The 26,766-nt window shown below is 42.3% G+C and overlaps 1 protein-coding gene across 7 annotated transcripts in view; it reads left to right on the top strand.

Annotated features, from left to right (window-relative positions):
* Window positions 1–26,766, top strand: part of DMD (dystrophin) — a 2,642,350-nt gene that overhangs the window by 2,483,015 nt on the left and 132,569 nt on the right. For all 7 annotated transcript variants that reach the window (XM_056556147.1, XM_056556148.1, XM_056556149.1 and 4 more), the window contains one exon: window positions 20,414–20,488. In XM_056556147.1, the coding sequence (XP_056412122.1) occupies window positions 20,414–20,488 (75 nt within the window). The remainder of the gene's footprint in view (window positions 1–20,413; window positions 20,489–26,766) is intronic.

Below are 26,766 nucleotides of genomic sequence, written 5' to 3'. Positions count from 1 at the left end.
GCAAGAGAACTTGGGTTTTTGGATACAAAAGTGAGATTGATGAATGTAGACTTGGTTACCATAAACAAACAGCCTCGGTTATACTGCGGTTTTAGGTCCGGTCCAAAACCGCATACGGGTCAAAACTGAACCGACCGCAGTCACCGTTTGACTCCGGTCAGATCATTAAAGTAAATGGAGTCACAGGCTGATCCGGCCGGGTACGGGAGCGCCCGGTTTGCCCCTCCCCCCGCCGGATCCGGCACCCTTATGTACAAAACGTGGTGTAAATGCACCCTTAGTCATTCCGGTCTGTCCATTTTCACCGGGAGGCCCCTCTTCTCCGCTCTGGGCTCGGCCTAGTGACGTTGCCTTGACGACGATGCACAGGGACGTTCATGCGCAGGGACGTCTGCTGTTCACGGACGTGCCTGTGCGTTGTCGTCAAGGCAACGTTACTAGGCCGGGGCAGGCCCGGAGCGGAGAAGAGGGGCCTCCCGGTGAAAATGGACAGCCCAGAACGACTAACCCTCCCCACCGGACGGTCCCTGGAGCATAGATGGCCCGGACCAGCTTACCCTTCCTTCCCACCGAGGGGAGGTGAGTAGAAAACTAAAGGGGGGGGGGGGGTCTGAATGATTAAACGGGACGAAGGCCCTGCAGTTGTAGTTTTGTAGCATCTGGGGGTCCGCAGTTTGAAGACCACTGAAAGGGATTGACTGGGGTGATGACGGGGGTCTGGATGATGACGGGGGGGGATGATGTATTTCCCACCCTAGGCTTATAGTCGAGCCAATAACTTTTCCTGGGTTTTTTGGGGGGAAATTAGTGGCCTCTGCTTATATTCGGGTCAGCTTATACTAGAGTATATAGGGTAGGTTAGGGTGCTATAAATAAGTAACTGCATCTTCCCCAATTTCCTGCAGCTGCTGTTCTGATGGCTCCTGGTCTCATCTGCTCATTGCTGGCTCCTGTAAAGTAGATCAGCACTTTGGGCAGTGATTAACTAAGCAGGTAGTTGCTGTGGGGACAAAGTGTAACAGCAACCAGGAAGCAGCATAGAGCAGCAGGGACCGGAAGCTGTCGGAATGACAACTACTGAGGAAGGTAATTTTTTTTTTTTTTTATGGCCACAGTATCTCTTTAACTTGGAAACAAATATGTTAATACCAGGGAACAGTATTTTATTAATGGATTGTTCATTCCTAATATATGTTTATGGTTACAGTACATAGTGGTGTTTTTATGTGAATGGGGCTTTTGATCTAATAATCTTCTAAGCTTCTTAATGGGGTCTCCTGCCATATCAAATGTATCTACGTAATAGATCCTTGGTCTGAAAGGGCCCAGTTGCTGTGAATTAACCTGTAGTATAGAAGCTAGGTTTTACATTTACACATACTGTAAGTAACCAATAGGTAGAAGTACACATACTGACTTTGTCTATTGTGCTGCACTCTAGGATGTTGTTTGTAGAAATCTAAGGTATTATGCCTGTCCTTCTTTTGCATTGGTATGTTGTTTTGTAATAATAGAAGATGTCAGCATTATCTTCCTAAGTTCTCAGTTTTGGTGGTATGGTACATCATTAGACTCTTTGTTTTCAGGCTTCTTTCATGGTATTTGCAGACACAACCTTGCTACCTAAACAAAGAACTTTATCATTTACAGTTTGGCGAACTTGCATGAACAGAGTTCTTGCACAGCTGTCTGCCCTCTATGAACAAGGCAATAAGGATCGAGTCTATTATTAAGCCCACATGTACAATTTTTAGGCTTAAAGGCAGCTAAGTCTATTGTTCTTCTTCATGTGTCCTTGGGCAACAAATGTAAATGGATAGCTTACCTAGGATGATACCTCACACTCCCTACTCAGTGAAAGCCATGCATTGATAAGGAATGGAATCTCAAACAGCTGTAAGCTAGCAGAAATACTGTAAATAGTTTTGTACATTAAAAAAATCTATATTACCGTATATACTCGAGTATAAGCCGTGTTTTTCATCACGATTTTTCGTGCTGAAAACGCCCCCCTCGGTTTATACTCGAGTGAACTCTCCGCCTGTCAAGCCCTTCTCAGTGGTCTTCAACCTGCGGACCTCCAGATGATGCAAAACTACAACTCACAGCATGCCCGGACAGCCATTGGCTGTCCGGGCATGCTGGGAATTGTAGTTTTAAACATCTGGAGGGCCGCAAGTTGAAGACCATTGCGGCCTTCGTCATCATCCAGTCCCCCCTTTAGTTTTCTACTCACCTCCCCTTGGTGGGAAGTTAGGGTGAGCTGGTCCGGGCCATCTATGCTGCAGGGACCATCCAGTGGGGAGGGTTAGTCGTTCCGGGCTGTCCATCTTCACCAGGAGGCCCTCTTCTCCGCTCCGGGCTGGCCCCAGACTAGTGACGTTGCCTTTATGATGATGCACAGGGACGTCCATGCGCAGCAGACGTCCGTGATGTCCCTGCGCATGAACGTCACTGTGTGTCGTCGTGAAGGTAACGTTACTAGTCCGAGTAGAAAACTAAAGGGAGTATGCTGGAAGTTGTAGTTTTGCAACATCTGGAGGTCCACAGGTTGAAGACCACTGATGAAGGGATTGACAGGCGGTGATGATGACGGGGGTGATGATGACGAGGGTGATGATGACAGGAGTGTTAATGACGGGGGTCTGGATCTGCAATAGATTAGGGAAATTCCCTAAGTAAAATCTAAACAATTAGTAAACTTTGGTTACCATTCTGTCTTCTAATTTACAAATAGAAAGTTTTAACATTTTGGTGGAAATCTGTCAACTTGTTTGTATCCATACACCAATTTGGTGGACAATGATAAATTGTAATAAACTTGTGAATATCCTTGGGAATACTTTATAAATGGGCAAAAAGAACTTAATCAAAGCCTGGGGTTGACATATTTATGGTTTTTTTTTTTTCTACCAGAAGTAAAAAAAAAAAAAAATTTTTGCTCTACTTGGCTGTGGCAGCCTCTCACTAGCCCAGTGATGTTCACTGCTATGGTCTTAAAACCTGCCTCTGAGGTCACGTAATGCTTGTATTACTGTTGTGCAATGGGCAGCGACACATCAGAGTAAATTTTAAAGGTGAAAATATTAGATATTTGAATTTCATTCCAGTATTGTAATCTTTTTGTAAGTTGTATACAGCTATTACAATTTAGTTTTCCCTTTCGTATTCTAGATAGTAAATTTTGCACTTAAAGGGGTGCTCCGCCCCTAGACATCTTATCCCCTATCGAAAGGATAGGGGATAAGATGTCAGATCGCGGGGGTCCCGCCGCTGGGGACCCCCGGGATCTCTGCTGCAGCACCCACCTGTTGCGCTCACAGAAACGCTGGAGGCTTCGGCTCCCGACCATGGTGACGAGAGATCGTGACTTCATGACTCCGCCCCGTGTGATGTCACGCACCGCCCCTCAATGCAAGTCTATGGGAGGGGCCGTGGCAGCCGTCACGCCCCCTCCCATAGATTTGCATTGAGGGGGTGGGGTGTGATGTCACACGGGGGCGGAGTCGTGACATCACGATCTCCCATCACCGTGGTCCTAAGGAGTTAGGATGAGAGCCTCCAGCACTGCCAGAAGCTGCAACAGGTGGGTGCTGCAGCCGAGATCCCAGGGGTCCCCAGCAGCGGGACCCCCGCGATCTGACATCTTATTCCCTATCCTTTCGATAGGGGAGAAGAAATCTAGGGGCAGGGTACCCCTTTAAAACCAGTGCATGTATTTTCAGTGTTTAAAATGTCCTAAAATACTGGTAAAAGGTAACTCGGGTGGAATTATTATTATTATTATTTTTTTTATCAACTGGTGCCAGAAAGTTAAACAGATGTGTAAATTACTTCTATTAAAAAAATCTTCATCCTTCCAGTACTAATCAGCTGCTGTATGTTCCAGAGGAAGCTGTGTTTTTCCTTTTCAGTCTGACCACAGTGCTCTCTGCTGACACATCTGTCCATGTCAGGAACTGTCCAGAGTAGGAGCAAATTCCCATAGCAAACCTATCCTGCTCTGGACAGTTCCTGATATGGACAGAGGTGTCAGCAGAGAGCACTGTGGTCAGACTGAAAAGAACAACAAAGAGCTCAACTTCCTCTGGAACAAACAGCAGCTGATAAGTACTGAAAAAGGATTAAGATTTTTTTAATAGAAAGCATTTACAAATCTGTTTAACTTTCTTGAATCAGTTGATTTAAAAAAAAAATAATAATAATAATAATAGTAATAATAATAAGAATTCCACCGGAGTACCCCTTTTAAGCTGGCCACTTTCTAGTAGCAGGAAAAACTCATATTGTAGAAAGTTCATCATCCAAAGATGTGTGATAGGTAAAAAGCATTAGCTAGTACTATATATACTTTTAACTGCCAGTGATATAGTTTTGACCCTAGTGTGAAGTTTAGAGAGTCACTATTGTTCCACATACTTTCTATAAATGAATAGTACAGGCAAAGATAAGAAACTTAGAATGTGTACTTTCACACTGCATTTCCCAATGTGTACCTCCAGTAGGCATATAGTGGCATCTTTGCCTGTAAACTGTATAAAACAAACAAACATGTATGGAATAGTGTGGCAAATTGCACCATTCCATAAAGAAAAAAACAAAGCAAATCAATGTGTAGCTGCATGTCGTAGAGTAAGATATTCTTTTACCAGGTGAGCTAGGAGCTTTCTTGCATATAGGGCCAAACTGCAGGACCCTAATATCTTATTACCAAAATATGTGTTTTTCTTTGTAACCTTATGAGATTCTTCTTCCTTCTTCTTTGTCCCCCCCCCCACTGTCTTATTTAGTTACTTATTTTCCATTCTTTGTAAAAATCTGTCTTCTTAGATGGTTTTCTCCTAGAGATAAGCTACATTTGCTGCTTATTAGGCTTCATTGAGGTAGGCAGGAGGAGGAAGAGCAGGGAGCAGTTGCAGAGAGAGAAAGAAACACACACTTGTGGTTTATAGTGTTATGCTTCCTCACCCCCAGATTCGGAGATACTGCTCCTTACTGTTCTGTTATGTCTACCATATTGTTGCTGCTTCTGTGCATGTGGTAGGTGTTGTGTAAGGGAGACATCATAGCAGAGAGTCTCTGCCCTCTTAGAAGCAGAGTTCTGTAAAATGTCACATATAGGTAAAGTAATGGACAGAAATGTTGTCATTTCTCAGGTACACACAGTGTTATCTGAAACAATAAACGCTCTTTAAAGCTCATGATATAGAGCTCACATCCTCCTGAAAGCAAATTGGTTTGCATTTTCAATGTGACTTGTTCCCTTTAGGTAATCAATTCTTACTGCCACTAGATACAATAATCTTTAAAGCCATCCCTGGCTAAGGAGCTGCATGAACCGGGCCCAAGAGCCACATGTGACTGCAGGGACCCTAGGGGAACACTGCTCTATGCCAATGGCATGTCACTGACAGTGAATGAAATGGATATATAGTTGTACTACTTTCTATTTTAGTTCTATTTCCCAAAGATTTACAGGCTTCATTTTTACAATATGTTTCTGAAATGTCAAGGTAGAAGCTGAAGCGCAGAGTAAACCTTGATAAAAATATGGCAAATGTAAGCAGAATTTTTGTTTTTGAGAGTGCTCATAGCTTTAAGCTACAGTATTTTTTTTTGAAAAGAACTGTTCCCACTGGTTGTTTCTGACTGAGCAGATCAAGTTGATGCAAAAACCCTTTATCTTAATGTAAAAATGTGATTTGGGTTATGGAGGTAGTAATAACATTCCAGGCGTTATCTCATGAAGACAGTCTTTATCCTTACGTGATGAGGGTGATTGGCTTTTGAGAATGTTCCCATGTTGCATTACATTGAGGATTTTCTGGCTCACCTTCAATAAAAATTTGCATTGTTGTCTTCCATGAAATTCTGTTTAGTTTGCTGATCTGTCAAGTTATATGGAATGTTGGGGCTGTGTTACATGTGCCAATTATTGGCTGACCAGGCAGATATCCCCCTGTATAATAGGGCCAGCAACCAGCTGACGAACGAGTACATGCTCACATCATTTTAATCTGTCAAAATTATCAGCCAACGACTGACTGCAGCAAAGGGCCACACCAACGATTGCCTCTACTCCTGCAATGCTTGAGCAGTGTAAGTGCCTGTTAGTTTTTGGGGGCCACAATTTTTTCAAAGTTACAAAGACGTGCTAATCTACAAGATTAGTGCTTGTTTACAGAACAGGTTGAGCCTTGCAAAAGAGCTCTAGGGTCTGAACTGTCACTTTGGCTGTTTTTTGCGCTTGTTTTCAGAAGGTGAAAACAGCTCTGCCTCATGTGTATAGCTGTATTATTTTTGTATAGAGGCATAAAGGGCTGCAGTATAGCCCTGTAAGTGTATGTAAGCCCTGTAATGTGTACACCACACAAGGAGTTATGCAGTCCCTTTGCCCTGCTTTGTGCATAAGGTGTAAAGGGCCCCATACTCATTATTGAAAAATTGGCTGAACCAAACTTCCTCAACAGTTTATATAAGGACTAGCTGAGTACCCGGCGTTGCCCAGTTTTTACTTCCTAATCCTTGTTGTGGAGGAAAATCAACAGAGGAAGCTTTTGATTTCTTCATATCCTGTCCTCATATATTGTTGTCCTATCTTGGCCTCCTATCTCGACCCGTAATATGTGTACCAGGTATTGAAATATCTCCAGCCGTACGGACATTTCCCATTGATTTGCATGGGACTTTAAACAAAAACCCTGACCCTCACAAATGGGGATAGTTAAGGGTTAAATTAACTATCCTTTATTTTAAGTGGACATATAAGTAACATGTGACCAAGTATTATCAAAATATTTAATATCTTTAGCCGTTTGGACGTGATGCTGGAACACACACACACACACACACACACACACACACACACACCGTATTTATCGGGGTATACCACGCACCGGCCTATAACACGCACCCTCATTTTACCAAGGATATTTGGGTAAAAAAAGTTTTTTACCCAAATATCCATGGTAAAATGAGGGTGCATGTGTGTGCGCATGTATACCCCGATACACCCCAGGAAAGGCAGCGGGAGAGAGGCCGTCGCTGCCGGCTTCTCTCCCCTTGCCTTTCCTGGGGTCTAGAGCCCTGCTGCCGGCCCCTCTCTCCCGCTGGCTATCTGCGCCGCTGCCCGTTCTCTCCCCCTGACTATCGGTGCCGGCGCCCCATTGCCGGCGCCGATAGCCAGGGGGAGAGAAGCGGCGCCGGCAATGGCGCCGTGCAGCGCATAGCAACGACGCAGGGGACGCACACCGGAGGCCTGAAGCAGCGCGGACCCGACCCCGGCAACAGGTAATTATGCAACCGGGGATGGGGGGAGGCAACGGGGCAGCGGCGCCGGCAATGGGTGCCGCTGCCCCTTCTCTCCCCCTGGCTGTCGGTGCTGCTGCCCCATTGCCGGCGCCGCTTCTCTCCCCCTGGCTATCGGCACCGGCAATGGGGCGCCGGCACCGATAGTCAGGGGGAGAGAACGGATAGCGGCGCCGATAGCCAGGGGGAGAGAAGAGCCTCCAGCAGGGCTCTAGACCCCAGGGCAGGCAGGGGCAGAGAAGCTGGCAGCGCTGGCTGTCTCTGCACCTGCAAAGCCGCTGCAGTTCATTGATTTAAAGCGCCCGCTTTAAATCATTGAACTGCAGCGGCTTATCGGCGTATAACACGCACATTTTAGCCTAAAAAGTGTGTGTTATACGCCGATAAATACGGTATATACACACGTGTATATATATATATATATATATATATATATATATATATATATATATATATTATATACACACACATGCACATATATATATATATATACACACACATTGGCCCTCATTTACTAAGAGTGGAGTGTAGGTTTCTTTGTGGGTTTTCATTCCCTACAATTTATTTTCCATGGTAATTACTAAGGTTTCCCTAAATTTTGCACTTTCCCTACACTTTTTTTTTTTTTTTTTTTTTTACACATGCTCTGATCTGTCTGGTTTTCCTCAGTTCAATTCCACCACATTTTATGTGGAAACCTTAGTAAATATGTTGGGTTTTTGTGAAAATGTCGGGAACACGACCCTTTTCAGAAACCCCGCCCCTTTTCCTGGGGGTCACTCCCCCTTTTCAGGTTTTCTTCGCAAAATGGAGAGTTAGTCTGGGTTTTTTCAATTCAGGCGCAGAATCTGGCACACAACCCGACAAAACCTGTCGGGTTTGCAATAGTAAATGAGGGCCATTGAGTTTTTTTTCATATATATATATATGTGTGTGTGTGTGTATGTATATATATTATTGAGGATTGGGCATTTTGGATTTTAGCTGCCCTACCCTTATGTTTTTGAAGAGATAAGTAGCCACCAGAGCTGTCAGCTACTTCCCTTTTTGTTCTCCCCATTTGGAACATACGAACGCTTGGCTGAGATGAAGGTTTGTGTATAGAGTGAACGGTAGGTGGTATGTGGGCACCTGTAACCTACATAAATATCAAGCAATTTAAACAAAAGCATCATTATTTACATTGTGGATTCCTTGCTGGCTTTTCTTCTTGTTCACTTAATATCTGAATGAATGTACTCAAACTTTGATAAGTGAATTTCCATATGTGTTCCATCCTGACAAAGGCTTCAAATCCGATCTTGTGTTTTCTATCCCATTTATGTCTTAAAGACAGTGTTTTCCCTTTGTTGTAAATCTTCCACAGTCGGTGGGGTCTTGCAGAAACAGCAGGTGCATATTTAATATTCCATTTTGGAGCGCAATAGATTTGTCCATCAGCCATTTCAGCCCTTACAGTAGTTTAACGCCAGCTTCAATATTGTGTTCATGCTCATCTACTTTGCTGCATCTTTTCTGTAAATGAGGAATTATTATGTAGTGTTTCTGCCATCTGCACATTGAACAGGTAGCTGTGCTGAATTTTTAATCTGTCATAGAATTAAAATGCTTGATTCTGCACTAGCTTTTGCAACATAAAGAGTATCCGCACTGTGGCAATGCAAATTGCTTATCTGTGTTGTAAGCAGATCTTCATAGACTACATTTTCTGAAATCAGCAATTCTTTAGTAATCTTTTTATTTTTCATATTTATCTGTTTAAAAATAAGGGTATATACATTTGCTGACGAATGAAAAAGAGTTCATGATTTATGTGAAGTAAAATGTTTTTTGTGATTGCAAAAAAATGTATCGAAAATAAAACCTGTGTTGTAGGGAAAAAATTACAGGGATAAATCATTCCATCATTGCGGAGTCTCCTATGGATTACTTCAAAATTTTTTGATTTTTAATAGAAGTACAGTGACCCCCCGACCTACGATGGCCCCGACATACGATAATTTCAACATGCGATGGCCTCTCAGAGGCCATCGCATTATGAAGGCAGCATCAACATACGATGCTTTTGTATGTCGGGGCCATCGCATAAACTGCTATCCGGCTGTACAGATTGCTTCAGCTGCCACCGGATAGCCGTTTACGGTTCCCCGTGTGCTCCGCTGATGATCACTTACCTGTCCTCAGGGCTCCGGCGCGTCCTCTTCGGGATCCTCTGCATCGTCGGCGCTCTCCATCGTCGTCATCACGATGCTGCGCACACCGTCCCGTCATCCAATAGGAGCGGAGTGCGTAATGACGTGATGGCGGCAACAGAGAGCAAAGATGCCTGGGAAGCAGAGGCCTTACCGGAGCGTCGGGGACACCCCTGGGATACGACGACAGTGGTGGAAGGCGACATCCAGGGCAGCGGTGACGAGCGGTGACGGTCCGGAGCGGCGGGGACAGGTGAGTACAACTTCCTCTACCAGTGGTCTTCAACCTGCGGACCTCCAGATGTTGCAAAACTACAATTCCCAGCATGCCCGGACAGCCGTTGGCTGTCCGGGCATGCTGAGTGTTGTAGTTTTGCAACATCTGGAGGTCCGCAGCTTGTAGACCACTGTCCTACACTTTACATTGCACGGATCCCTCAAACTATGATGGTTTCAACAAACGATGGTCCATTTGGAACGGATTACCATTGTATGTTGAGGGACCACTGTACACCCATCTCAAACAAATAACATTAAAGGGGTATTCCAGGATTTTTTTTTTTACTTCAGCTTTTGAGCCCATAATGCCACGTTATAATATTGTGTAATAAACTTCTATTACCTCTGTGTGCCGATTTTGTCCAGTTTTCATGCACAGGACATGCACCCTGAAGTGCTGTAGTGCAAGTCTTTGACCTTTCCCAGCATTCCATGTGGTCAGAAACAATGTCTTAAGTTAAGTGGTCTTCAGGGGGTTGGCTATGCTGCACGGGGTGGGTACAAACCATTTCTTTTGCAAATCTCTGCTACCCACGCACCCACTGCAGCATAGCCACGCTCCCCTGAAGACCATGGGACTTATTGTCTCTTGCCGCATGGAATGCTGGGAAAGGTCAGAGATAAGAGTAAAATAAGACTTTTACTACAGCACATCTGGGTGCTGGTCCTATGTTTTGAAAAGGGAATAACGTGGAGGTAATAGAAGCGTTTTACACAGTATTATAACTTATGGGCTTAAAAGCTGGAGAAGGAAATGTTCCCACTGGATGATCTTATGTCTTAGAACAGTGCAACTGCAAGAACTGTACCCCTCAGAGACACTGTATATACCTGCTGGGATAAATGTATCTCACGTTGTGACACTAGGCAACAGAGGACTCCTCTTCAGTATAGTTTTGTGATACCTATGTTGCATTTTTTATGGACCATGCACTGACCGCTGGTGACATCACATTAAAGGGGTACTCCCGTGGAAAACTTTATATATATATATATATATATATATTTTTTTTTTTTAATCAACTGGTGCCAGAAAGTTAAACAGATTTGTAAATCACTTCTATTAAAAAAATCTTAATCCTTCCAGTATTTTTTAGGGGCTGTATACTAAAGAGAAATCCCAAAAAGAAATGCATTTCCTCTGATGTCATGACCACAGTGCTCTCTGCTGACCTCTGCTGTCCATTTTAGGAACTGTCCAGAGCAGCATATGTTTGCTATGGGGATTTTCTCCTCCACTGGACAGTTCCTAAAATGGACAGCAGGTGTCAGCAGAGAGCACTGTGGTCATGACATCAGAGGAAATGCATTTCTTTTTGGGATTTCTCTTTAGTATACAGCCCCTAAAAAGTACTGGAAGGATTACGATTTTTTAATAGAAGTGATTAACAAATCTGTTTAACTTTCTGGCACCAGTTGATTTAAAAAAAAATAAAAATTTCCACGGGAGTACCCCTTTAACTCCAGTTAACAGTGGACACCTACAGAGGCTGTATAGCTGATGCATTACTTCAAGGTTCCCAGTTTGTGTACCGTACCTTTTTAATACATTTAGACTATTTGCATCCAAATGACATTAGATGGAGATCCTTAATTTCACTATAAGATCTAATACATCAGACATTTGTGTAGTCCAGTTTAGGGCGTGTTATACGCAGTGAAATCCTAATTTAAGTTAGAATCAGGTGCTAAGACTTCTTGTTTTAAGGGAACACCCAGTGCCAAAGTGCTTTTACTAAATCGTGGCACCGTCCTTACCTTATATCTTTGCAAAGAACATGGTGAAAAAGCTGGTAATTAATTATAGAGCTTTTATTGGAAAATCTGCCTGTGTCCAGTGAGCCTTACCAACTCAACCATGTTCTATTGTCTTCAAGTACATAAGTAAAGAACTCAATATACAATATTCTGAGCAGTCTTCAAGTATTGACTATATAGACCATAATCTATTGGAATTTGCTTCCATTATCCTGCATATTGCTTTTGTGTATTTTTTCCATCTTCCAATATACTGGACAGAGTCTCTGGAGCTAGCAGGTATTGAATGTGCAGCATCCCCTCTAAAGACTGTTTCCTTATCTCTAGTGTACAGTAGCTTTTCCCTTCCCACTATTACTATTGATTTACTACAGCGCAGTAGATAAAAAGTGGATACATTGCTTTCTATCAGTTATATTTATGTTCTGTGCTGCACAGGTAAAATGTGTTTACCCCCATGGTTAGTTGTAATTTTGGACAAAAATCTAGAAATAGCTATACAATACAGACTTATTTAAATTGTAAAAAAAAAAAAAAAAAAAAAAAAAATTTTTGTTTTTTGGAGGGGCTACTACTATGCAGTATAGTACTTGAAAACATGGACTCAATGTAGCTGTGTCTATTAGAATGTAGCTCACAGAGCTACACAGAATATAGCTTTCATTAGCTCACATAGTTAGAAATTCTCTCCAGAGAAGGGGGTTTCTCTCTCCCTTGTGGTGGTGGGAGGTGACTGGTGTGTCTGCTCATGCAGCCTTGTCCATGAGTCATCTCTTGTTTATGACTCATGGACAAGCTGATGCAGGAATGGTTAGGCTGCTTTCACACTATAAAAATACCTCCGTTAGAAACGTCTATGATAAAAATCTTGAAAATCGACTGTTAAAACGACCGTTAGAAAATCGCTAACGGCCGTTAGAAAAAAAATGCCATTATAGTCTATGGGATTTTTCTAATAGCTGTTTTAACCCGTTATCGCCCATTATTAACTGCCGTTATTTTGTGATGGGCGAAAGAACGGAAGAAATAGTGCATGCACTATTTCTCCCGTTACTATCGCCCGTCACACAATAATGGCCGTTATTAATAACGGGCGATAACGTGTTAAAACGTCTATCAGAAAATCCCGTTATAGTCTATGGGATTTGTCTAACGACCGTTAGAGATTTTTCGAACGGCTGATTTTCAAGATTTTTTTGTTAATGACTGACGTTTCTAACGGAGGTATTTTTTATAGCCTTAGTGTCCCAGTAGGTATTTGGACCCCTAGTGGTGAGATTTTCTTGATCACATATTCCACATTTTTTAGATAACTATATAACAAAATATCTTAAATTTTTATCAGTAATAATAATAATAATATACTGTATTTTTTCGCCGTATTAGACACACTTTTCTTCCCCAAAACTGTGGGGGAAAAGTTGGTGCGTCTTATACGGCGTATACACACACCTATCGCGGCAGTCCCTGTGGCCATCAATGGCCGGGACCTGCGGCTAATACAGGACATCACCGATCGCGGTGATGCCCTGTATTAACCCTTCAGACGTGGCTGCTCAGTCGGGCTGTTCGGGACCGCCGCGGTGAAATTGTGGCATCCCGAACAGCTTACAGGACACCGGGAGGGAACTTACCTGCCTCCTCGGTGTCTGCTCCGTGCCAGGATCCCCTGCATGGCCGGAGCTCTCCTTCGACATCATCACGTCGTCGAGCACACCATCATCCAATAGGAGTGGCGTGCGTTGCGACGTGATTACGATGACGTGATGACGGCGACGGAGAGAGTGGATCCCGGGGAAGAAGACGTCCGGAGCGTCGGGGACACCACAGGGATGTGGCGACAGCGATGGAGTGACATCCAGGGCAGTGGTGACGAGCGGGGACAGGTCCGGAGAGGCGGGAACACGTGAGTATTACCTCCTATACCAGTGTTCTTCAACCTGCGGACCTCCAGATGTTGCAAAACTACAACTCCCAGCATTCCCGAACAGCCAATGGCTGTCCGGGCATGCTGGGAGTTGTAGTTTTGCAACATGTGGAGGTCCGCAGGTTGAAGGTCACTGTTGGGTTCAGAATCCTTTTTTTTCTTCTTCTAGATTTTGCACCTTTAAAATTGGGTGTGTCTTATATGCCGGTGCGTCCTATAGGGCGAAAAATACGGTAATAATGTATTATTATTATTTTATTATTATTATAATTATTATTATTATAAAAGGACTTTAATTTTCATCAGTAACAACATATAAAAAGTTTTTTTTTTTTAGATCTGACAGTGCCTGTTTAGTTATGGCTTACCACCCAGTGTCCGTATGTTCAATTGGTCAAAAAACTTGGGAGCACAGTTAATAATTGTATGGCACTTCTTTCTAAGGCTTTTATTTTTTTTTTTACACACGTGACAAGTACCCTACATTACTGCAGTATTCCACCTTACCTTTATACCATCCAGTGCTGTATCCCTCATCTCCCACATTTGTCTAGTATTTATCAAAACCCTATTCTTATAGGAAGAGTGGGTAAGTGATGTCTTCTTATCCCAGGAGAAAGCAAGAGAATTGATGGAATAAAATCAAACTTGGCCATTCTGCTCAATGATTTGCTGCTGTGTCTGCCAATACCCATACAGATTGGATTGTCAGAACCAGCTGAGCACAATGGGAACTATTACCTGAAAAACAATGTCCTCAGGTAGATATTGGATACTTCATTGTCTTTAATAAAGAAGTCATTTTCTGTGTACAACAAAGCGGAATATGTTGGCTCTACACATGTCATTAATTTACGCGTCTTAATAATATGGCTATAAAACAGATTAACCCTTGGAGCATATTAAGATTTAGTATAATGTCGACACATCTGTCTTGTGTTTAAACCCACAACATGTCTACAATCTGCTGTGAGTAAGCAGCGGTACCTTCTCCCCTGCTAGTCATAAATCCAGATATGCAGGTGTATATGAACTGATGGCTTGCAGTGGTTTGGATGCAGATGTGCGCATTCCTGTCTACATTCCTGCCAGCCAGTTGGGCCTGTTTCTGACATTCTCGGACTGCACAGAATTCTTAGAAGGCAGAGTAATCTTTCTCTTAATTCTGTGTGTCTGTTGGCTGCACATTTGTGACTTTTTTGCTTAAGGAAATAAAACAGTCAAAACGAGCCAGAAATATATCCATCACGTTGCTTCAGATTACATTAATACCTAGGTAAATAGCAAGTGAGAATGTTTTGCCCTAAGCTGTGTATTCACATAATTCCTTTTTTTCCCCTGTTAAGTATTGTAGAGAGGTGCAACCATGCTGTTCCTTTGTGTCTATTGCAAAGAAAAAGTCTACTTGGTATGGAATCTTTACCACAATGTCAACTTCTCTGCCAATTCTGCTTGACTCATTGGGTTCTGCATTTCATTTTTTTTGAGTTATAGTTATTGTTCATAGCATGGCTACGATTCTCTTAGAGCAGTAGTCTCAAAACTGTGGCCCTCCTAGATGTTGCAAAACTGCAACTCCCAGAGCTAATTTCTTCTAAAAACAGCCCCACACCTGTCCTCAGGTGTGTGTGGTATTGCAACTCTGTTCTATTAAAATGAATGGAGCCAAGTTGTAATACCACACACATCCTGATGATAGGGGTAGTGCTGTTTTTGGAGATTAGCTCTGTGTTTCTATTCATGGATAAGGCTGGGTTCACACCACGTTTTTGCCATACATTTCCCTTATACGTTTTCAATTTGAAACCGTAAAGAACCGGTTGTGTCCGTTTTGCATCTTGTATGGTTTTATCCGTTTTTCCCCCGTACCCAAAACCATAGCCTACCACAGTTTTTGTGGTGAAAAACCGTATGGAAACTGTGTATACGTTTTTTTTTTTAAACTTAGGAGTCAATGGGAACCGTACTGAACTGTATGTGCATACGGTTCCATATGGTTTTTGACTTTGCACAGTTTTTTTCTTGGAATTTCAATCAAACAAGTGAAACTTTATTCATAATGAAGTGAAAAGTTAAAAACGTATACATTTTTTTTTTCTTAAAAAAAAAAAACGGATTCAACCGGAAATCATTTTTCAAACTGTATACAGTTTTTAACCGTATACTGGTTCAAATTTGTACACATGTTTTGATATAGTTTAGTCTGGTATTGAGGAATCCGTTTTTCATCCAAAATCCTGATACGGGAACTGTATTGCAAAAATGTGGTGTGAACCCACCCTAACCCCTTTTAAAGTGCACCTGTCATCAGAATTTACACTTTATAACTGTAAAACCTATTTTGTCACTATTGCTGCCAACCCTAAGGACATGGGGACATGGTAAGCAAAATGATTTTACCCTATATAACCTGATAACGGTTATATAGGGTACATTTTGCTGACAGGTTCCCTTTAAGGGGAGCGAACTCTGTATTAAAACATGTTATTTAGGTCCTCTGTTCGGTGGCTTCTTGAGAAACCTTCAATTTTATTTTGAATAAAAGTAATGAACATTCCCGGTGTTATCTTGTCTTTCATTTGTGTGATGATGCCCAGTATGTGGGCTAGAAAGATGATGTAGAGCAATTTCTCTTTTATTTCCATACAATAAACGTCTTAATCAGTGACATTGAAGCTGCTCCACAGTCTGAGAGCACCCAGGAGAGAAGCACCTGGTACATGAAAGAAATATATTCTTTATAACTGAGGCATCTTACAGGGAATCTGACACAAGGTTCAGATGTCCCAACTGAGGGCACCATACATTTTTGTTCTTTGCTTTTGTTTTAAAAAAATCACAATTTTTTTTTGCAATGGGTAAACCATAGAAATTGGTTTATTAATGTAAAATTTCAGCAAAAGATTTACCTGCAAAAAGTTATCAATTGCTTTGGGACCATACTAACAAATTTATAACACATACACATTAGCACCACACAAAATAAAGGTGAACAAAAACATTGATAATTCCCCCCCCCCCCCCCATGACTCTGAACTACTTTTTGCAGTCATTTTTGTAAAATCGCTGAGCGCAGATTGAACGAAGCACTGTGTGACTGCTATTCATGAGGTGCCACTTCCTTTGCACTGCCACTGTCTAGGTTTTCCCTATACAGTGTATAGGCAGAAAGCTGCCAGTCAGTTATCATGGGAGAAGATAGTGAATATTGAGGGCTAGAGAACAGTTCTACGTTCTCAATGGAAAAGGAAATAAGGAAATGGTAAATCGCTACAAGACAACTTTGGAGGGCGCTTATCTCTCTGAGAACAAACATTGGGTAAAGTCACACATGCTGTGTTTTGTGTGTGTGTGTGTGAGACTTTACCATAAAGTTGACAGTTTTAACCAAAATTATTGTTCATCTGGCAAAATGTATGGTCTGGGAATGAGATAGCCATGTTAAAATCTTTGGGGCATGTAAGGCCAGTTTGAACACTTTTCGCAGCTAATTTGGATGAAAATGTGTATAGCTGTCTCTGTGAAATGATCGTCCGTCAAACGATCTTACAACTGTTGTCCAGCGCAAAACCTACTTTTATCTTTGTGTATGGCCACCTGAAATCCAACATGCCTAATTCTTTCCCCCAAAAGAGTCGGGAGGCCCAAATAAACTTGAGTCAGCCAATTACGCTGAATTTGGTGGGTCTGACCAACTTTTGACTAAAGAGGTTAAGGGGTTAAAGGTCCCAATACACTTAAGGACTCGGGGCGTACCTGTACGCCCTGAGCCCGGTCCCGGTGTGAAAAATGGGGTCACGCCGTGACCCCGCATCGCACTGGGTCGATCCCGGCTGCTAACGATAGCTGGGACCCTGGGCTAACAGCGTGCGGCACCGATCGTTGTGCCGCGAGCTGTTAACCCTTCAGATGCGGCAATCAAAGTTGATCGCCGCATCTAAAAACGAAAGTAAACGCTTCCCGGCAGCTCAGTCGGGCTGATCAGGACATCGCAATATTTTATCGCAATGTTCCGATCAGCTGGGACGCAGGCGGAGGTCTCCTTACCTCTCTCCGTGGCGTCCGATCGTCGATTGATTGCTCCAAGCCTGAGCTACAGGCTTGAGCAATCAAGCCCCTATCTGACTGATCCGTGGAAAGCTATGGCCTTGCAGGGATCAGCATAGGAGATCACTGTGTGCAGTGCTCTAGGTCCCTATGGGAGCAATAACACTGCAAAAAAAAAGTAAAAAAAAAGTGTTAATAAAGGTCATTTAACCCCTTCCCTAATAAAAGTTTGAATCACCCCCCTTTTCCCATAAAAAAAAATGTGTAAATAAAAATAATTAACATATGTGGTATCGCCGCGTGCGTAAATGTCCGAACTATAAAATTATATCGGTAAACCGCACAGTCAATGGCGTACGCGCAAAAAAATTCCAAAGTCCAAAATAGCAAATTTTTGGTCACTTTTTATATCATAAAAAAATGAATAAAAAGCGATTAAAAAGTCCGATCAATCACAAAAATGGTACCATAAAATGTGTGGCGAACCCCCAAAATTTTTTTTAGGGAGGAAATTTTTATGAAAACCACAATTTTGCACATTTTGGAGGGTTTTGTTTTCACACTATACACTTTACAGTAAAAATGACATGTGTTCTGAGGGGTTAATGGCTGACATCAGCACGATTGCGGATGTCGGCCATTACGGGCGGGTCCACGGCTGCTGCTAGCAGTCATACACGGTGCTCGCGGTCATACACAGGACGTAAATGTACGTCCTGGTGCGCGAAGTCCTGCCAAACCAGGACGTACATTTACCTTACCATTCTGAAGAGTTAATCTTGCAAAACGCCTCAGGTTTTAAAACTCTTTTGAAACGACATAATGTTCTTACCATAAGCGACCACTTAGATTGTATGACATTTGGGCATTAGAAGACATGGTTATAGCTGACTACATTTTGCTGAGATTTATTTGATTAAACAAGGGTGAAATTAAAGTGAACCCACTGACACTGTGCTAGGGCGTACTGTTTTTCCATTAATATGGTATCACATCAGATTAGGCCAATGTATTTGATTTCCATGCATTATCACTAATCACTGTTGATTATAAGCAAGATTTTTTTGTTGTCTCCTTTACTAAGAAACAAGTCTGTGAGAATCTGAGAGTTTGATTTCCTGTGAATCGTTGGGTCATATAATTGCACAAAATCTTCAATATAAGACCACACTAACTGAGACTACTTTGTGTTATCCTCAGAAAGTGAAAACTAAAGATGTCATATTTGAGAAGAACTTAAAGGGGTACTCCACCCCTAGACATCTTATCCCTTATCCAAAGGATAGGGGATAAGATGTCTGATTGTGGTGGTCCCACCGCTGGGGACCCCCGCAATATAGAATGCGGCACCCACCTGTTTCTGTTCCGGAAGCGCTGGAGGGTCTGGGTCCCGACCACCAGAATGGAAGTCCGTGACATCACGACTCCGCCCCCGTGTGACGTCACGCCCCGTCCCCTCAATGCAAGTCTATCAGAGGGGGCGTCACACGGGTCAGACGGGGGTGGAGTTGTGACGTCACAGACTTCCGTTCCAGTGGTCAGGACCCAGACCCTCCAGTGCTTCCAGAGCAGAAACAGGTGGGTGCCGCATTCTATATTGCGGGGGTCCCCAGCGGCGGGACCCCTGCGATCAGACATCTTATGCCCTATCCTTTGGATAGGGGATAAGATGTCTAGGGGTGGAGTACCCCTTTAACTAATGTAGTAATAGAAGACCTCTGTGAACAGTGCCAAAGGTGTTGAAGCTCTCTCTTGAGCTCTTTATTCTGGAAATCACTGATGCTCTAATATAAGTGACAGCTCATGTGAACTTCTCAGGTGTAACTATCATATATCATTTCAGCGGCAAAGCATTTATCCAGTAGGGTGCAGCCAGGTAAATAGAAATGGACACAGGCTGTATTCTTTTTATTGGTTTTTACTTATTAAATTCAAACCGGTCTCTGTGGAAAAAAAAAGGGTTTTTTTCTTTTTGTGGTTGTATATATTTTTGTAACTGCAGGACTACTAGATGGCACTTTTTTATTTATTTATTTTTAATTTTTTTTACTCATTGCTCAATAATGCTCGATTCTACTATGGCTGATTAGACAACTGTGCCCATAAATGAAGCAGTTTGAGTTTGAATGTTTCATTACATCTGTGAAGTGAGAAAACATATTTATGTTAAGAATGTATCTTGTAATAGTCATAGTTACCATAAGATGTAAAGCATTACAGAAACTGATGGTGCTCTATAGATAACTTTCTTCTCCAGTTTACCTCTGCGCTAATTATAATGTACATTTTTAAAAACAATCATTTACACTAAGCCTTAAATGGAAAGCTATGAAAGGGTAAAAAGATCTGGCCCAAACCACTTTTTTCCTGGAAGAGTAGTTATCATAAATAAAGACCATTATGGGTCATTTTGGGCAAAAATAAATATGTGCATGTCTGGTGTGGCTGACACTGATGATAACCATACTTGCCTATCCCTGATCCCCTATCATCCATTATCTTTGCGTAGCAGGCTTGGTGCACAGGCAGAGCTCCAGGAGCACAGCGTCGGCATGCACCAAGCCTGCCCCCAAATAAGGAAGATAGCGGGCAAATGGGACTATGGATCCGGAGATAGGTTATCATCAGTGTCACCAGCACTACATGCCTGTACCAACAGGTAGGTGCAGATGACGATTTCTCTATAAAACATTGAATACTTTTGTTGTCTTTTACTAGCCCTTTATATCAGGACCTGGGCCCATCAGGGTACCCTCTGTTACAGGTGGGCTAAAGCCAGAGTAAAGTACCCTGTTCTAGTTTGTTTTATACATTACATCAGACATATTACAGCCCTGACATTGTTACAAATACTCCTTTTCTTCTTAAACAACATATTAACCATGTTGTGTTTCCTTTTCAGCTGACTTAAACAATGTGAGATTCTCTGCGTACAGAACTGCCATGAAGCTGAGGAGGCTGCAGAAAGCTCTGTGCTGTAAGTACTTGGATGTACTCCTTGTGCCCCACTGTTGTACAGTCGCTTACTCTTCAGTCCCTGCTTTCTCCTACATGAATTGACTTGCAAGTGTTTAACAGCTAGAGAAAAAAAAAAAAACACAGTCTTGTGGTTGTTGTGGCTCATAAATAAATTACCCTCAGCAATGCAGCAGCTGGTTAATGATCTCTACATTCCTGATTATATTTTCGGTTCTGTAATTGAAGTTGGCGTTAACATTTGTGCGCTGAACTTTGCGATACACCTAAGCGATCAGATAACACTTTATCAGTTTAATGTGTCCCACTGTTTTGTCTCAGTCCCAGGGGAGACTCATTACCAATCCCTAAAACTAGAAAACACAGTTTTGTGTTATTTATGTCTAAGAAACTGATTGTAGAAAAGGATAATGGTTTCATTTCCTGAAGAGGTAAAGCAAAAGTAAGTGAACCATAAAATGCCTAGACTTAAAGGGCCAGTAAGCCTGATTCATAGGTCACATTACTCAATGAAGCTGTAGAAGTTCCTGACTGTGTTACTGGGTTTAGCATACCATGTATAAAAGTAATATAAAAACAAAAATATTTTAAAGGGAAGACACGTCTTCAGTCTTCTTCTCTTTTTTCCTTTAAATCCTTTTTATTCACAAATAAGCATTAATTACAGAACATAGCAATATTTATATACATTTTCTTTGATTTTTACCCTTCCTACCCCATACCCCTACCCCCCGTATCCTACCCCTACTATGTAGGTTACTCATAACCTACTCCTGGCCCCTTTAGTGTCACTTCAGATGGAGAAAAAAAAGGGAGGGGGGGTAAGGGAGAAGAGGGAATTAATTAACCAGCATCCTCTCCCGAAGGAGAAGACCAGAGAGTATATACATTTGGCCACCAACCTCTTCATAGGTCAATCTCTTTCAATCCATTTTTTCCATATCAATTCAAATTTTTGAATACAATTTCTCTTCATATATATCGCTTTCTCCCAAAGAACCAAAGTGTCAACTTTTCTCAAAAATAATTTAAAACTCGGAGGATTGGGATCTTTCCATTGCTGGGCTATTTGTTTTCTAGCTATATATAACACCCTCCCCACCATAGTTTTTAAATTCTCGTCTATAAGCAGTATTTTTACCAAACCCAATATGCTAATTCGTTTTTCCATAGGAATAGAAATTCAGTCTTCTTCTCTTTAGACAATGACTTCAGATGTAGATGGAGCACCTTGCGTGGTTTAAGCATCTTAGTAGTAAGAATTGCACATCATACATTACTTAATATATTTGCACTTGAACCAGCCTTTATAAAAGAAGTTGACCTTTTGTTATTGGTATATGACAGTAGTCATTTGTCTTGTATATCTCTGCAGCATAAAGCAGGGTTGAGGAGACTTCATTCAGCAAATAAGCCAGACAGTATTCCTGACATACAGTGTACATCTAGCATATCCATTGGTTATAATGGACCAGAGATGTGCCAAGAGATTGTTCTTATAGCAAATGTCTGACTGGTAATCAGCATCCTTCCTCACCCCCCCCCCCCCCCCCCTCATTTTGTATTTAAGTGGTATTCCGGGATCTAACATTTTATCCCCTATCCAAAGGATAGGGGATAAGATGTCTGATAGCGGGCGGCTCGTCGCTGGGTCTTCCTGCAGCACCCGCATTGTATGCGGGGGTGCGTCTCCAGTTTCGGAAACCTACGGTTTCCATGACTTGAGGCGTGACGTATCGCCACGCCCCGTTGTGACATCAGCCACGCCCCATCCATTTATGTCTATTGGAGGGGGTGTAACAGTGCTGCAGGGAGATAGCAGGGGGCCCCCCCGCGATCAGACATCTTATCCCCATCCTTTGGATAGGGGATAAAATGTTAGATCCCGGAATACCCCTTTTAAAGCACATTAGTTTACTCTATTTGTCAAGTACAGTATTTTATTATTATTCTTTTTTATCTGTTCTACTTGTGATGTATGCAACTGTATTCATAATCGAAGATTCTCCTGACATATGCACTATACTTGTTTTAGTTTTTTTGCTTTCTATACAGTTTTGTGTGATAAGGTATTTTCTGGATTGTTTTGTTTGTATACAAAGATACCCACTCATTGCAATGACGAGTCTTGTTACCATTTTTCTTGTCACCTTTGTAGTTCTGATGATGATTATCCTGTTGGGGATCACGAGCGTATGGATACGCCCTTGCGTACTGGTACTTAAGGATCAAGGGCGTACCTGTACACCCGTGGGAATTTCAATCCCCGCCGCTAGCCAATCAATTCAGATAGGCGATTCGCGGCTTTACCTTGCTGATCGGGTCTCTGATGACCCGATAGCCCAGAAAATAGGGATGATCGGAGCTGTCAGAGACAGCCCCGATCATCCTAAAGGATAGGAGCAAGGTGGCAGGAGGGCCACCTCCTCCTATCCCCTGCGGTTGGCCGATGCAGCCAATCTGCAAATCACAGGGCAGGGGTGGGGGGGGGGGGGGGGGAACGTTCATTTCCCCTGCTCTACCCGCCCCTGGATGTTGGGGCAGAGCAGGGGAAGATGGCGGCGATGTGCGGGGGCCGTTGTGGGGACCGCCGGTTACCTTGGCTCACGCGGCTGACAGGAGGCGCAGGCAAGTGGAGGCAGGGGCTGTGGCTTCCTAGATACAGCTGTGAAGATCACTGTAAAGTGATCTTCACTGCTGGATCTAGGAATTTCAAAACTATAACTTCCAGCATGCCCAGACAGCCTTTGGCAGTCTTGGCATGCTGGGAGTTGTAGTTTTGCAACATCTAGATGGGCACAGTTTGGAGACCACTATACACTGTAGCGCTCCAGATGTCAATTCAAAGCATGCAGAGAATGTCCAGGCATGCTGGGAGTTGTAGTTCTGCAACATTTGGCCCTTCAGATGTTGCCAAACTACTACTCCCAGCATGCCTGGGCAGTTTGGGCATGCTTGGAGTTGAAGTCTTGCAACATCTGTAGGGCTACAGTTTGGTGACCACTATACAGTGGTCTCCAAACTGTGCTCCTCCAGTTGTTGCATAAGTACAACTCCCAACATGCCCTTCGGCTGTCTGGGCATGCTGTGAGTTGTAGTATTGCAACAACTGTAACTAGTTGGGAAACATTGTCTGTCTGTTTCCTAACTCAGTGTTTCCCAAACTATGTGCCTCCTGGTTTTGCAAAACTATAACTCCCAGCATGCACTGACAGACCTTGCATTCTGACAGTTGTAGTTTTGCAACAGCTGGAGGCACATGGGTTGGGAAACAGAGTTAGGAATCAGACAGTGGTGCGGAAACACAGCGGTAGTCTGTTACCTAACTCGGTGTTTCCCAATCCCAACCATTGTGCCTCCAACTGTTGCATAACTACAAATCCCAGCATGCATGGTCTGTTAGGGCATGCTGGGAGTTGTAGTTTTGCCATGCACCATGGGGGCTTCCTAAATGTAACATTTCCCCCAAAAACCATTTCACCAAAATTCGCTTTCCAAAAGCCCAATGTTGCTTCTTCCCTTCTGAGCCCTCTAGTGCACCCGCAGATCACTTTACATCCACATATGAGATATTCCCTTACTTGAGAGAAATGGGGTTTCAAATTTTGGGGGACATTTTCACCTATTACTCATTGTGAAAATGAAAAATTTGGGGTAACATCAGCATTTTAGTAAAAAAAAAAAAATGTACATTTTCACGTCCAACTTCAGCGCAAAGTCGTCAAACACATGTGGGGTGTTAAGGCTCACTGGACCCCTTGTTAAGTTCCTTTGGGGGTATAGTTTCCTAAATAGTATACCATGTGGGGTGTTTTTTTCTTTTGCTGTTCTGGCACCATAGGGGCTTCCTAAATGAGACATGCCCCCCAAAAACCATTTCAGCAAAATTTGCTTTCCAAAATCCCATTGTCGCTCCCTCCCTTCTGAGCCCTCTAGTGTGCCCACAAAGCACTTTACAACCACATATGAGGTATTTCCTTACTCGAGAGAAATTGGGTTACACATTTCAGGGGGCTTTTTCTCCTTTTACCCCTTGTAAAAATAAAAAATATGGGTCTACAAGAACATGTTAGTGTAAAAAAAAATTAAGCTTTAGAATTTTCGCCTCCACTTTGCTGCTATTCCTGTGAAACACCTAAAGGGTTAACAAACTTTCTGAATGTCATTTTGAATATGTTGAGGGGTGCAGTTTTCATAATGGGGTCCATTATGGGGTGTTTCTAACATAAAGACTCTCAAATTCACTTCAAAATTTAACTGGTCTCTGACAAATTTAGATTTTGAAATTTACTTGAAAAATTGGAAAATTGCTGCTGAACTTTGAAGCCCTCTGATGTCTTCAAAAGGTAAAAACATGTCAACTTTATGATGCCAACATATAGTAGACATATTGTATATGTGAATCGATATATCATTTATTTGGTATGTATATTTTCCTTACAAGCAGAGAGCTTCAAAGTAATAAAAATGCTAAATTTTCAAATTTTTCATAAAATTTTTGAATTTTTCACTAAGAAATTATGCAAGTATCGACAAAAATTTACCACTTACATAAAGTAGAATATGTCACGAAAAAAGAATCTCTCTGAATCAAATTCATAAGTATAAGCATCCCAGAGTTATTAATGCTTAAAGTGACAGTGGTCAGAATGGCAAAAAACGCTCTGGTCCTTAGGGTCAAGATGGACTCTGTCCCAAAGGGGTTATTTCAGTGTTACGGGAGCCTCTGAGAACGGTGTAAGAACTTGATCTGAGGTGGGGAGTTAAAGACCTGCCAAATGCTTTTAAGAAAAGGGTAGTGATAGCAGGAATGTAAGCTTCAGTCATTACTACTGCTGTGACAAAAAATACCATTGTGCCAATAATGTACCAATATCACCACTATACAGAGACCAATATGACTATACAAAGACCAATATTGCCAATAAAACCACTCTACAGAGACCAGTATCACCAATAACCTCACCATACATCGGACAAATAAATCCATCACACCATGACCACTACCTTTACTATCACATAGTCACTAGATGATACCACCATACTGGTACTAAATAAAAACCACTATGCACAGACCAATATACCCCATACAGTGCCCATATAATAGTGACCCCAGATCTACACAGACACTGCAGACTGTATAAGCGTTTACAGTGCAGTTACATCTAGTGACTTACAGTAGGCACCTTCTTGGAGTTGTACTTTTTCATTATCTTCTTTATTTGGTGAAGACTACCTTGAATACTTCATATAGCCATGACTCTACTGGTGTCTGGCAGAATCTTCCAGACACCAAACATATTAGGCTTTGTACTTTCCAGCACATTCTTCACCTTTTCCCTCCCTCCAGTGACCCATATAATTCCTTCCTTGGTGCTCTGCATAGTAAGTGTGTTGGGGGTAAGGGTAGGGGGATTGGGGGACGGTAGGTAGGAAATCCTCCTATTGGCTAGAAGCTTCCACTATTTGTTCCTAGTATTTGGTTCCGACAGTCTTGATTTGTGTGTGCAGAACGTTTCATGAAATTTACTATTAGCATACTTTTATCTTTTTCTCTAAATTCCTATTTTTAAAAGATGCTGTCAGTTGTCTTTCATACCTAAAATGACTAGTAGGAGTCCCAGCACTCAGTTTCTCATACCTCGACTTCTTAAGCAATCTGATTTCATATACAGTATATGCAAAGAAATGTGACATTCTGCCGTCCTGACTTAGAGTGGTCCACGTCCTGGATCTAGCATAAAAATTACAAGATCTGTGAAATCCTTTTGAATGGAAATAGCCTTTCTTTAATCCTAGGGCAGAATGACCTTAAAGTAGTATGAAAGCTGAATTTAGCGGAGAAACACAGCTTGATGTTTGACTAGAAAGCCTAGAGAGTGCATTGCATTTTGTAGCTATGGAAATCAATACATATTCATGGCTCTACTGTATGTTTTATGAGTTGGAAATCCAGTACTTAGTACTCCTCGTATCTAAACTGAGGTTATCATATATCCTTATTTTCAATGTGTCATGTGCCGATAGGCATGATGGCCTGGCGGGACCTAAAATTACATTTGATTTGGCTGTCAGAAGGCTTTGAACTATTGTATTATATATTTTTTCCCCCACTGTGCGAATGAATAGAAAAAGTTATGTCTCTATGTTTCTGTGCACGCTTGTTCAGTGAGGAATGGCTGCATTGACCAGTTTATATATTGTACTTGGCTCTTTGTGATGAGAATGATTGCAATGGTTATTTATTGCCTCGGCCCTTTTTACTATTCAATATAGCAA

This window comes from Hyla sarda, chromosome 2 (assembly GCF_029499605.1).
Source record: "Hyla sarda isolate aHylSar1 chromosome 2, aHylSar1.hap1, whole genome shotgun sequence".
NCBI classification, from domain to species: domain Eukaryota; kingdom Metazoa; phylum Chordata; class Amphibia; order Anura; family Hylidae; genus Hyla; species Hyla sarda.
The sequence above is the reverse complement of the archived record's forward strand: the minus strand, read 5'-3'. Positions and strand labels throughout refer to the sequence as shown.